Source organism: Opisthorchis viverrini (genome assembly GCF_000715545.1).
Source record: "Opisthorchis viverrini unplaced genomic scaffold opera_v5_64, whole genome shotgun sequence".
Taxonomy (NCBI): Eukaryota; Metazoa; Platyhelminthes; class Trematoda; order Opisthorchiida; family Opisthorchiidae; genus Opisthorchis; species Opisthorchis viverrini.
The window spans coordinates 1,915,734-1,928,219 of NW_008751720.1; the positions used below are offsets into that span (position 1 = coordinate 1,915,734).

A 12,486-nucleotide genomic window follows, 5' to 3' on the forward strand; every position below is an offset into this window, starting at 1 on the left:
CATTGGATTGATGTAATCTGAAGTAAAACCAACCCGATGGTCACCAATGAGACAAACGAGCAAAAATTGCATTTCAAACTAAATCTCCATCTTAGAATGCGCCTGGCTTTGTCAATGTGACGGTCCCCGTGTGGTTTTGAAGAATACATCTTCTGAATCAATTGCTTACCTAACCTCTCTGAAGCTATACCTTCTGATTTAGCTATTGAAGAACCTGGCACTTTGAACAGAAAAGTTGGAGTTGGGTAATTCCATCAGGTGACGAGTTTTGAGAAATGGAATTTATCGATCCCAAGACAGAAACAAAGCATTTGAGATGGAGTCAACCTCCACAATACAACCACAAAAATATATACTTTTGGAAACTAGTGCTGGGCATTCTTTAGTCGGGTTGTTCATGTGACCAACTGAAGTACACACACCAGTGACATGTTATCATTGAGCTGTATTCCTCACTACTTATGGAACATTGCCCGACCAAGACAATCGACGGAATTTTTCAGTTGATTCACATTTCTCGCTGAGCACAAGATATGTTATTCAACCCCCTACTGACCTGCTCTCAGTAGTTTGCCAATGAGAATTCAACTCCATGCGAGTGAGTGGTTGGACGATCTGAAGGTCATTACTGCTGCAAGTGAGGCATCAAATCTCACCTCCGAATGAGAAGTAAATGGTTACTGGAATGAAAAAAAATACTTGTTGGAATTAGCGGAATACACTCATTTGCAAACTAATTTGGTTTTTCGAGAGACCCACCCGGAACCCAGCTGAATCCTTCGTTTGTGATGTGTCCAGGAAACTGAGAGATTCAGCTGGGTTCCAGGTGAATCTCTCGAAAAACCACATTAGTTTGCAAATGAGTGTATATTCGCCAATTTCGTGCAATTTGATTTGAGGTAAAACATAAGGTTGACGAAAACTCGGGAACTGCGCCTACCTGATGAGCCCCAAGAAAGGCGAAACCGGTCGTGGGCTGTCGAAGAGTTTTCAGCAACCTTGTGAATAGTTTCCTTGATGAAAATATACTGCGATATCTTGAATGTCATGCCAATTGAATAATGAGGCGGCCTGTGTGCAAAACATTCAGTTGTAGAATAGCATAAACGAGAAATTGATTTGCAAATGGGTGTATTTCTCGATAATCGTTTTTGGTAATGCAATGGTGCTTTCTCATTTGGTGCAACATGGTATACTTTCATCTCAGGAATGATGTGAGCCTTGTCTGGGATAACGGCATTTTACAACAATGCTAAGTAGAAAGATCGTTCAAACCGGTTCTACCCTTTGGTCTCGAACATTCTTTTTGTCGTGTGGGTGTTTGGAACACGAGTTGGCGAATGTGAATGGTTTCGCTCTATTGTTCTGGTGAGTACAGATTGAGGGTTTTTGAAACCAATGGTAAACACCACATGTGGGAAAAACAAGGACAAAACAGATTTTTCGGGTAAAGTTTTGAGAACTGTTTACATCACGGTTGATCGAAGCGAGTGACCGGCGGTCGCGTGGGGGAGATCATGGATGTCTACTTGTACGGACGCTTTGTGAGTGCAGTGGCCCGAGTTACGTGGACGAATCACCATTGCCTTAGCTATAGCCAGACTGTGATATTGAACAGACCTCGGTAGTTAGACCACTGCTAGGTAAAGTACTCTAAAAACATTGGTATGATTGGACACGTGACCAGTGTGTCAGCCAACTAAGCACTGACTGGTTCAGTAACTGACCCGTTGATCCAGCTGTCAGACAAATCAGAGTTATGCTCCCTGCCGTTCGTTCTAGGGAACCATCTTCCCTTTGTAACAGCAGTACGAAGCGGTAATCCGCATAACAGTGAATCAATAACCAGCTCAGAAGAACGATAATCTCATTGGATGTGTGGAACTGCCTCCTGGGAATTCGCCAGCCAGGCAATACGTGACCACGTAATATGGTTTCCGTTACTGAAAGATAAATGGCGCTACATCCTATTCAACTGAGCGCTAATCACACTGTTGATCAGCCACCAGTGGCCAAATGGTGACCACTGTTCAACCATTGGCCGGAAGGATGCGCGTTCGAAACTCTCTGGAGTTACACCACATGTGCACCAAAAAGGATGCAACACCCGTCTAGTGCTCCCCAGCTTTCCATCATAGGTTGGCTTCACTGACAAGATGAATAAACCGCATTCAGCGGACAGGATGGTGTTAGCCCATTATGAATGTAATGTCATCGTACAGCACACGACCTCCAGAAGAAATAAAAGAGGTTCGGAAGTTTACTTCAAAACTCCGCCTTCATCAAGGTTACTCTAGATCAGTCTGTTTTAATCCAAAGCTATGTATTAGTGATGTGTTTTCAAAATATTCCAGACTACAAATATCCAGGTATAAGAATTCTACCAGTGAGAAATACTGATGAAAGGAAGAAGGCCTTCGCCGTGGAGTTCTTTACTAGAAAATGCCAACTGACTAGTTACAGACTATTGGATAGGGAAACAAAACTCTCATATGCATCTTGTTTACAAAAACTGAATATCCATCTTCTGTTTGAACGCGTCTTCCTAAACTTCCTGGGATATCCATTGTCTCTTGCTCAAATCCAAGCAAATGCTACAAAGTGACTCCACAAATTCAACAACAGATCCCATTTTTCAAGAGATGCGAAGCGGATTTATGAGAAAACATGCTACTCGCATGCCACTCCCATCAGTAGTATCCCCGTTACACTGATGGCGTTGATGTCCAGTAAACTATCGGTGCATATGAACCATGGATTTCAAATTACCACCAAGCAAGGCATTAAAAACAGTTCTGATGTGAGCCCGTAAGCATCTATCCGTCACTCCGGGCATCTTTTCAGGTGAGTTTGACGGCAACACCGATTTATTAGTGACCCTTGGATGTTATATTGTCCGTTGAAAAAATAATATATTGATGATGATAACCGTTTAGCTGTAGCACGCTGCCATGATTTTCGCGGGAACCACGATGTCTGTGATACTGCCAGAGTGCTCAGGCCAAAATAGAAGCCGGTCGTGGGCTGTCGAAGAGTTTTCAGCACACTTGTGAGTAGTTTCCTTTATGAAAATATACTGCGATATCTCGAATATCGTGCCAACTGAATAATGAGGCGGCCTGTGTGCAGCACATTCAGCTGTAGGACATCATAAACGAGAGATTCAGTTGAGTCTCTCGTGAAGACCAAATTGATTTGCAAATGAGTGTATTTCTCAAAATAGAAGCTGCTGAGATGCCTGGGTGGGATTCGAACCACGGACCTTGAGGTCAGTAAGTTCGCGTTCCAACCACTGAGCGAATTCGAGCTCATACTGACCATACGAACACACGTTTCCTCGCTAGTACAACCAAAGCTTTGCGTGCTGATAACGCATTTAGCGAATTTTATTCCATAATTTTCATTGACATATGGTAGTATCTACTTGTGGACGTGGTTGGTGCGAAGGTTAGTTAAATGTGCTAAACTGTCACACCACTAAAGTAGGATTAGAATGGTAAAAGAATGTTTATCCATGTCGTAAGATTGCTCTCCGAAACATCTCCGTTTTCACGATTTGAATTCTGAACAACCGTGTTTGGACAAACGTAATACACTATAAGGTCGCTGAAAACGAGAGATTCGGCTGGGTTCCAGTTGAGTCTCCCTTCAAAATCAAAGGGGTACGCAGATGAGTGCATAAGTCAAACTTATTTGCATTTTTTGCAGTCTGTTTTCGGTAGCAGTACTTTTTTCCCAGCTCTGCCCTTTAGCTCAACATGGAAAAGTTATAAACACACAATATTTTATTGGCAACATTCGAAGAGCTCGCGGGCGCACGCGTGCGTGCGTGCGTGCGTCTATATGGCACAATTTAGCAACAAACACTGATGAACTGTTCGAGCGGTCTCGATTTGTTTCGAACTTTTGGTGAAGACAAAGATGATAATTCTCGGGGGAAAGTTGAATGAACCGAGGTAGGTTGTAATCTGATTTTTGAACATTTAAATCCACAGTGTTCTTCCGTCCATCTGTCGAACCGGAATTCTCCCAGAGCTTCCAAAATTTTATGTATCTTGGCCTGGGTGAATGTGTGTGTGTACCTGTGAAAGTCATTAAGACGAATTTCAGACAAGTTTTGCACACTATAAACAGGGAAACACGCGCGGACCGCCATGTATGAAAGATATCTCACACCCCGAAAGTACAGGAAAACAACGTCTATGTTGTTACATGGTATAGCCAGAAAAACGAATAATGATGTTAATCCGAAGGACGATGTCCATTGTTTGTAGCCATGACAACTGGTAGTAAAAGTTCACAAGTTGCGCTAGACTTGGTCTCGTTTGAGGAGAACGGAAAATCAGAATGACCAGGTGAAATTAAAAGTAACTGGTTTGGACACACACACACTCAAAAATTGTGAACAGAGATAGACGATTCATCTAAATGTACTTCCGTGTACCAGATCCATAGTGAGTGGGTTGACTTCTTCGTCGTTGAAGTACTTCGGCATGGTAACTACGAGCGAACGTTGATTAGATTAACATGATACCGTAAAATTTTGAACTCTACCTTAAACTCCAGACGTCTTTTTGCTCCAACCAAGCCATGGCTGGCGTTAAATATCATGCTTGATGTTATCGAGTTTTCAAACGAATGACAAAGGTCATTGTTCGGCGTGCACTATTTTTTAGCACTTTTCGCTCTGAGTTTGATCCAGCTTGAACCTGAGGGTCAACACATAGGTCCCGGTCAATAAAAACGAAACCAAAGGAGAATCGATTGACGGTTATGCGGTTTCAGAACCCGGTCAGACCGAAAATTACCTTCGGTTGTTTCCGAGACATAGGGTCAGTTAGTCACTCAGAACAAGTAAGTACGATCTCTTTTTCATAAAGGAAACTATTCACAAGGTTGCTGAAAATTCGTCGAAAGCCCACGACCGGTTTCACCCTTCTTTGGGCTCATCAGTTAGGCGCAGTCCCCGAGTTTCCGTCAACCTTATGTTCTACTTGAACCCGAAGTAGACTGTTTTCGAGAAATACACTCATTCGCAAATCAATTTAGTTTTCACGAGAGACTCAACTGAATCTCTCGTTTATGATATTCTACAACTGAACGTGCTGCACACAGGCCACCTCATTATTCAGTTGGCATGATATTCGAGATATCACAGTATATTTTCATCAAGGAAACTATTCACAAGGTTGCTGAAGACTCTTCGACAGTCCACGACCGGTTTCGCCCTTTACCTTCGGGCTCATTAGGTAGGCACAGTCCCCGGGTTCTCCTTGAACCCAAATTGTAAGAAATTTGACTTATACAACGCTCTTGTCATATCAGATGACTGACAAATCCAATTCACGAAATCAGCCGTAAATTCTAGTGAAACTGATCAGTTTTAGGGTCTCAGAGTGAATAAATCAATGAAATCAGGGCAGTCACTGATCTATTGCTGTTCTGGCGAACCAGTCGGATCTCTCGGACTGCAAATACATTCGGGTTTTAAGATGTGATAACTCAGGTACGTTCAACATGAGCTGGTAGAGTAATGGTAACATGCTTGACTGCCTTGTAGATGACCTAGGGTTCACATCCCGGCAGGTCCAGTGACATACAGATGTAATAAGTATGAAATTAGTGTCTACTACATCGCCGTCACTTTGACTGTGACAAGTTGCCAAAGGAAGAGAACAAGTTGTACACATTAAAACACTAAATCTGAGACGAGGATAAAGAATTTAGTCTGGACACTTTGGTTCTGTGACTAACATGCAATGACTACTTACCCGTCCGGGTGCAACAGTCAGGAGTTATCCTAGATAAATTTTGTATCTCCTTGCCTTTACATCGCAAGCTTATTCGGATTCTTCCCAACTCTAGTGCAGTCTTGGTGATAAGAGACTAAACCGCGTGTTCTGATTTCCTCGTCCAGTTCAGAGAAAGAGTGGATACTGGACAGACAAGGAACGAATATTCGGTTTGACGCAGAGTCCCTGATTATGATATCCTTCAAATGAATGTACTGTATAGGGGCCGCCTTATATGTCGATTAGTATGATATTCGAGATAGCATGGGGTGAGATACACTACTTGTAAGAGTACTGAAAATGTTCTATGCGTTATGAAGAGACTACAAACAAAGAGACTAGATCTTACCATGGTGTGACAGTTCGCGCACTTCAGCGATCCATTGAGCTATACTGGGGAGTGTCCCTGCGACACTCACAGAGTCTCTCATACCAGGTTGGTCAATGGTTAGAGGTCTGACGAACACAGTCTCCTGACCCTTCAGGTTGGGGGATGGAAAATGTGGTGACTTGTTCCGTAGAAGTGGTAATGCATTTGCATTTCCCGCCAAATACCGCTGCATTGCGGTTAGGCTTTTGAGCCAAAGGCTTTGGTTGAGAGCCCTAATCGTCCTCCTGTTTAGGTGTGGGCGCCCTGGCAGTATCCCAGCCCACGTACAACCATGACATTCACGACTACAAACGATACAGCTATTCTAATGGACACATCTATGCAACGGATGGTCGTAATTTGTTCTAAGACCATAGCAAAGCATTGAGGAGTCATATAACCAGTTAGGCATTGCACACGACGTGGGGAACTAAATACACCTGAGACTAGCCAAATCAGAAGAGTGATTTTTCTCCGTTCCGCTGAATAGAATTGCAAGATGGTCGCACTGAGGCGGTGTGTGTTTGTGAAGCGATAATTAGGAATATAACAGGGGTCTATGATTTTCTTGGTAAGTTGGTTGTAGAGATCTACTTGAGTGAAACAAAACATTAGAGGGCACTCAGAATAAGGGATATATAGTAGGCAGTTAAGTAAAGTCATGCTGAAGATCAAAGGAATCGAGAAGGAAGCAAGAACAATCGGATATGACTCCAACAAAGTGTTTGCAGCAATTAATTTGGACACAGAAGCTTAGAAAAAAGGGGAAGACGTAGGCCTGAAAAGACGGGAGAGTTAAAAACTACATGATGAGATAATTTTCTTCCCGAACAGAAAAAACTTTATAAAAATGGCATTGTTGTAGCCGTGATATTTTTCCTGCACCAGTAATTAACTTTAGAATTTGGTGGGACAATCACTAAGTGATTTCCACCTCAAACATATCGCATATCGTTTCTCTCACACCGGGTGTTTTTCACCGTTTTCACATCAATGTTACTGTTCTTTCTTTTCAGTGCAATCATAACTCATTGACAAACATAGATTTTACGTCCACACACACACTACACACACATGTGTGTGTGTAAGCAAACTTCGAATTGTACCAGCATGGCATCAATCCTTCCGGCCACTTCGAAGCCATTTTTCTCATCCAAACTCCTCATGGATTTTCAGGTCACAAATATGTCACAATCTTGAAATTTTCCCCTCTTTTCCCATCCGATTCCACAGTTGTTCCATTAAGCGTTCCATTAAGAACCACTAGAGTGTTTAACGGGGACGTATGCGCATGTCACCGGCAACCGTCCACCACGCCCTCTTCCGCACACACACACACACACTCACACACACACACACGTACATCTACGGACATCACTCGTCTAATTACGACCATATTGGAGTATGATCCGTGGTATTTTCTCAAACACTAATATTTCACAGATCTGTCTGTTAGTATTCACGTGTTGTGCGTGTTTTTGCTAGAGAAACTGAAAACACAGATGCATACACGTACCAAGTTGGGGAAAAGCTTAAATTGAACGGAAAAAAATTTATGGGACATCAATGAGCGAAATCCACCCCCCAGCCCCGCATGGACAACCACATCGTCGTCATCCCAGTTCGAGGTTTGTCGCTCGCTGTGGCGTACTACCACAGGCATTACCTGTCTTCATTTTTGACCGTTTTAAACAGCTGATGCATATTCGTTTCCTTTCCTATCATCATCGCCATAGTCATCGTCATCATCGACATCACCACCCGTATGGGACTGAGTAGCCACTGTATGCGGGGATACATCGAGTGAACACACAAATCAACCTCCGGACCATCCATGATACGACGGTCGTGGAGTGGATTAGGTCCCATCGGCGAGTGTGGATCGAATAATCTAACCAGCCTAGATGACCACGACTGCATCGGAGAGAGAGAGAGAGAGCGGAAATTGTCGGTTTTCCCACAACAACAATCGTTTCACACACGGGGTGGAGGTGAATCAAAGCGACAACAGTGTGTGTGGATGCACACACACACACACATGCGTCCAATGTCTTCTGGTCATTGTAACGCATCTTCAAGACGGAGGGGATGATGTTTTACTTTTGCGGTTGTGATTTTTTCTCCGACCAAATGATGCATTTGATCAAACATGTCGAAGCAGCTGTTCATCGGTTGTCTGTCTACCCCAACTTGGGGGACTGGTGGATGGATGTAGAAAAATAAATGTTTTCTGTTGCCGTTTTGTACCTCTCTGCCCCCCCCCGCCCGAGTGATTTCAAGCCGGGCGCGTGTGGATAGTTAGGTGTGCTTGTATATTCTGACATGCGCAACCACAATGAAATCGAGTCGATTTAGCCTTACGTCTTGTCTGAAACTTGGTGATGATGCAGATGGTATCAAGCTGTACGATGACGAGAATGCCAGTTGTCGCGTTGTTGACGGTTATTCAAATAATTCTAACGTACTTTGACAACTGTTGGCTAGCTAGAGCTCGCATGGAATCGCCGGTTCGTTTGGCAAACCCAAGCTTACCTACTACCCAAAGTTTTCTCTGTTCAATCCACTTCCGTTGTCGCGCTGGACAAACGTGCTCAGTTCGCAGGATTTGTTCTAGTTTATCCTCGATCGGGATGTTGAACACCTTAAAAACAGCTTGCGGTGCATTAACTTTAAAAACCTGCGGATTTGTTCCGTTTTATTTAGCAGACTTCTAATGGTGCAATTACTTTCACACAGTGACTTGGGTTAACCAAGGAGCCTACACCGTAAGGAAGCGGACCTGAGGCTGAAAAGGTGGAGCGATTCGACGAGCGAGTTTTATTTTTTGGCCCGTGGATAGCAGTCACACAAACCTGTGCCAACAAGGCCTGGTTGTTCGCTCACCGTCCACCTACTCAAGAATAGCCTATTCTCCCGAGTAGAGGTTATTGGTTTTGGGAGATGATCGAGGTTCGCGTTTATCAGAAAATGAACCGAAGGACTTGGTGGAGTTAAGAGCAGTAATTGAAGAGGAGTGTGCAAGAGTGACGCTTGAATAAGTTAAACATGCTGTGTCTAACATCTCATACCTCCTCCAACTTGTCACAGAAGAAAGGGGAAGTTTGCGAATATACACTCATTTGAAAACTGATTTGGTTCTATCGAGAGACTCACCTGGAAGCCAGCTGAATCTCTCGTTTATGATGTTCTTAGGCAACTGAATGTGCTGCACCAGGCCGCCTCATGTTTCAGTTGCTACGATATTCGAGATATCGCGATATTTCAACAATCGTACCGATTTCGCGGAATTTGGTTTCAAGTAGAACATAAGGTTGACGGAAACCCGGGGACTGCGCCTACCTGATGAGCCCCAAGGCGGGCGAAACCGGTCGTGGGTTGTCGATGGATTTTGAGCAACCTTATGAGTAGCACATTACAAAGGAAAAGTTTCTTTCAAAACCTTTTGTAATGCCAGTTTATTTACAGTGAATTTCCGTGATGCATGTATGCCCACGTAGAAAAATAATAAACGTTTAAATTAATGTTAAAGTCTTAACATGGGTATTATTTTTTGCGTCTATTACGAGACACCCTGTACACTCATTTGCAAATTAGACTGGAGCCAATGGACGACTAAACTTGTCGTGTCTATGGGCCAGGGGCTTGAAGAATTTATTCTTTCACGTTGACAGTCTAGTGACTTGAGTGGGAAAACCTCAAGGAAGAAGACAAAAGACACCAGTTGAAGATCGGCTATATTGCAGATGAACCAATGGAAGAAAGAGCGATGCTGCTCAGTTGGCTACAACAGAGGGAAAGTGAAATCTCAGTGAAATATTACTAAGGGTAGAGTGACTCGTTAGGACCTGACCGTCCTAACTGAGTGTGCTACACAAAGGCCTCATGTGTGTACTTGACTTAACATACTACTCATAGGGCTGCTGGATGAGATGTTCAATTGAGCATCTCGTTCAAACCAGTGTAAGTTGCAAATGAGTGTAGTTCAATAGTTGTACACATTTTGATGTCCGAGTAAAACAAAAGATTTGAGGAAACACAGAGAAGTTTCTCAACCTGATGAGCTCCAACAGGGACGAAACCGATCGTTGTCTGTTGAATGGCTTCCGGCAGCCCCGTGAGCAGCGTGCTATGTCGAAAAAGGAACCGTTCGGACGAGGGTGTTGTAACCGCAAATTTACCAAACTCCGAAATTACTCACAGGGGAGGAAACCGTGGTGTTGCCTGACCGGGGATCCTAAAATGAATAATCGATTAATAAAACCAGCCAGAATCGTCTCCTCGGGCGTCAAACATAGAACATGCATCACGCAAGCATGAACACGTTCTCATGCTCAGGACTCAAAACCTAGGTAAGTTAATGAATTCAGGGTTACCGGTCAGCCAGTTGACCGTCATTCAAGTAGTGGAACGGCTAAGAGGTGCACCTCTGATGAGATCTAAAAAGACCCCTCCACTTTATGCTTACTAACCGAAATAAATACATAGTAAAATACGAGGAGAACCAATCAAAAAGGCCTTTCGGATATAGGTCAACAAGTCTCTCTCTCTTGCATTGTTTATAATGAAACCAAACTCTTACTCCCCAAATACCAGCTGACAAATGTTGTGAGGAGTAGGTAATCTGAACACAAATCAGTTTATTGCTCTTCCAGCGACCAATCGATGCATATGATCGATACACTTGACTCAATCGCGGTTTTCATCGTCTGACTACCGTGCAAGTAGCATTGATAAACCAGAGCAAAAAATCTGTTTGTAGGCATTATATTTGCCCGAAATCGGTTGTGTTGTCCTCTTTAACCGTTCACATAGCCAACATCCCTTTACCAGGAAAGCGACACTATACGACAATGTGTGGTCGAAACATCCAATCAGACTAGATCAAACCGCTGCTGAATAGTGTTCATAAGCTACGTTGTTCTTACTAGCACCCTAGTCATGAAAAAATACCAAAATGACACCACGTTTAGGTTCGTTATCTTAATGTCTTGGGCGAAAGAAAGGGTTTTGTCACTGAGTTTCCGTAACAGGCTGATGTAATCCTCAGTGAGTATTCTTGGTCGAGCCGTACAGTAGCCAGGCCACAGCTCACGGCCAGCATTACAAAAAATGTGGAGTTGCGTGAGCAACACCGAAAGATTTGTGCGCTCTGGCGCTTCATGACTCTTACGATAACAACCAGGCCACAACGGCCAGCATTACAAAAAATGTGGAGTTGCGTGAGCAACACCGAAAGATTTGTGCGCTCTGGCGCTTCATGACTCTTACTTACGCAAAACCGAAATCTGCTTCATACATTTATCTACATAAAAATTTGGTTTTCATGGGAGACTCACCTGGAACCCAGCTGAATTTCTCGTTTTCTCTAGACTGACAGAAGCTCATGGAATGGGCCTGCTGGACCTCAAGAAGAGTGAAAGTGGTCGTGCGCTTTCAAGGAGTTTTCACCAACGTCATGAGTAGTGTATTACATCTGAAACCGGAACCTCTTAGCTTTTTGTCATGATGTCCTGTCATCAATAAAAAGTACGTGTTTTACGTCTGAGGGAGAAAAGAACGGTGGAAATGTTTACATCATATAACCTGTCTCAGTGGAGTCTGTTGAAACATTTCCAGTTGGGATCACATCTGGTAAGGCAAAGCGTTGAGCACAAACACCTTTGATTTAAGCGATGTTCCTAAAAAAGAACCGTCAAATCAGTTCGCATATGGCGCACGAGCTTTCTAAGCGCATTCAGACCTTTCGTTCCTCGGAACACATCCATTTACTTTCCTGCTGTTCCGATGGATTTGGTATCCCACCCAGTCACCGAACCTGCTTACTCCACTCTCTGATCATCCAACATCTCAAGGGATTCAGGTCATCGATTAAATACATTTTCCATTCACGAGGTCGGCGGGACAGCGCAACAGGTCCCCGTCGTGGAGCACATACGTCTTTTGAGGTGGGGAAATAAGAAGTGGACCAAAGTAATCTGATAGATTCATGTGGGCTCTCAAGATCTGAGTTCTTAGGAGAAAACGAAAGGCCCTACAGAGTATCCCCTAATCACAGTGGCGTTCACTCACCCGTATCTGAGGGTCAGGGTTGGGAATCCTTTCAAAATTCGTAAGAAGCTTGATGATGATGTTCCCGAACAAATGTGAGACTCCAAAATAACAGGCCATCTAGGCTTTTCAATGCAGGTTCAATGATCTCTCTGACTTGTCTGATGAATTTCGTAGTCACCAGGTCCATTATCAATAAATTCAACTCTGTTTTGGATGTAAGCGTTCACATAGTCGTGTGGTTAGTAACCCACTAATATCACCGTCAACATCAGT

At 43.5% G+C, this 12,486-nt stretch overlaps 1 protein-coding gene across 1 annotated transcript in view; it reads left to right on the forward strand.

The window, feature by feature from the left end:
* The window catches only part of T265_04113 (hypothetical protein), a gene marked incomplete at both ends in the record, with an annotated part of 10,625 nt that extends 3,436 nt beyond the window's left edge, over positions 1-7,189 (forward strand). The window contains one exon of the mRNA XM_009168759.1: positions 7,179-7,189. Coding sequence (XP_009167023.1) covers positions 7,179-7,189 — 11 coding nt within the window. The remainder of the gene's footprint in view (positions 1-7,178) is intronic.
* Positions 7,190-12,486: the final 5,297 nt, after the last annotated feature.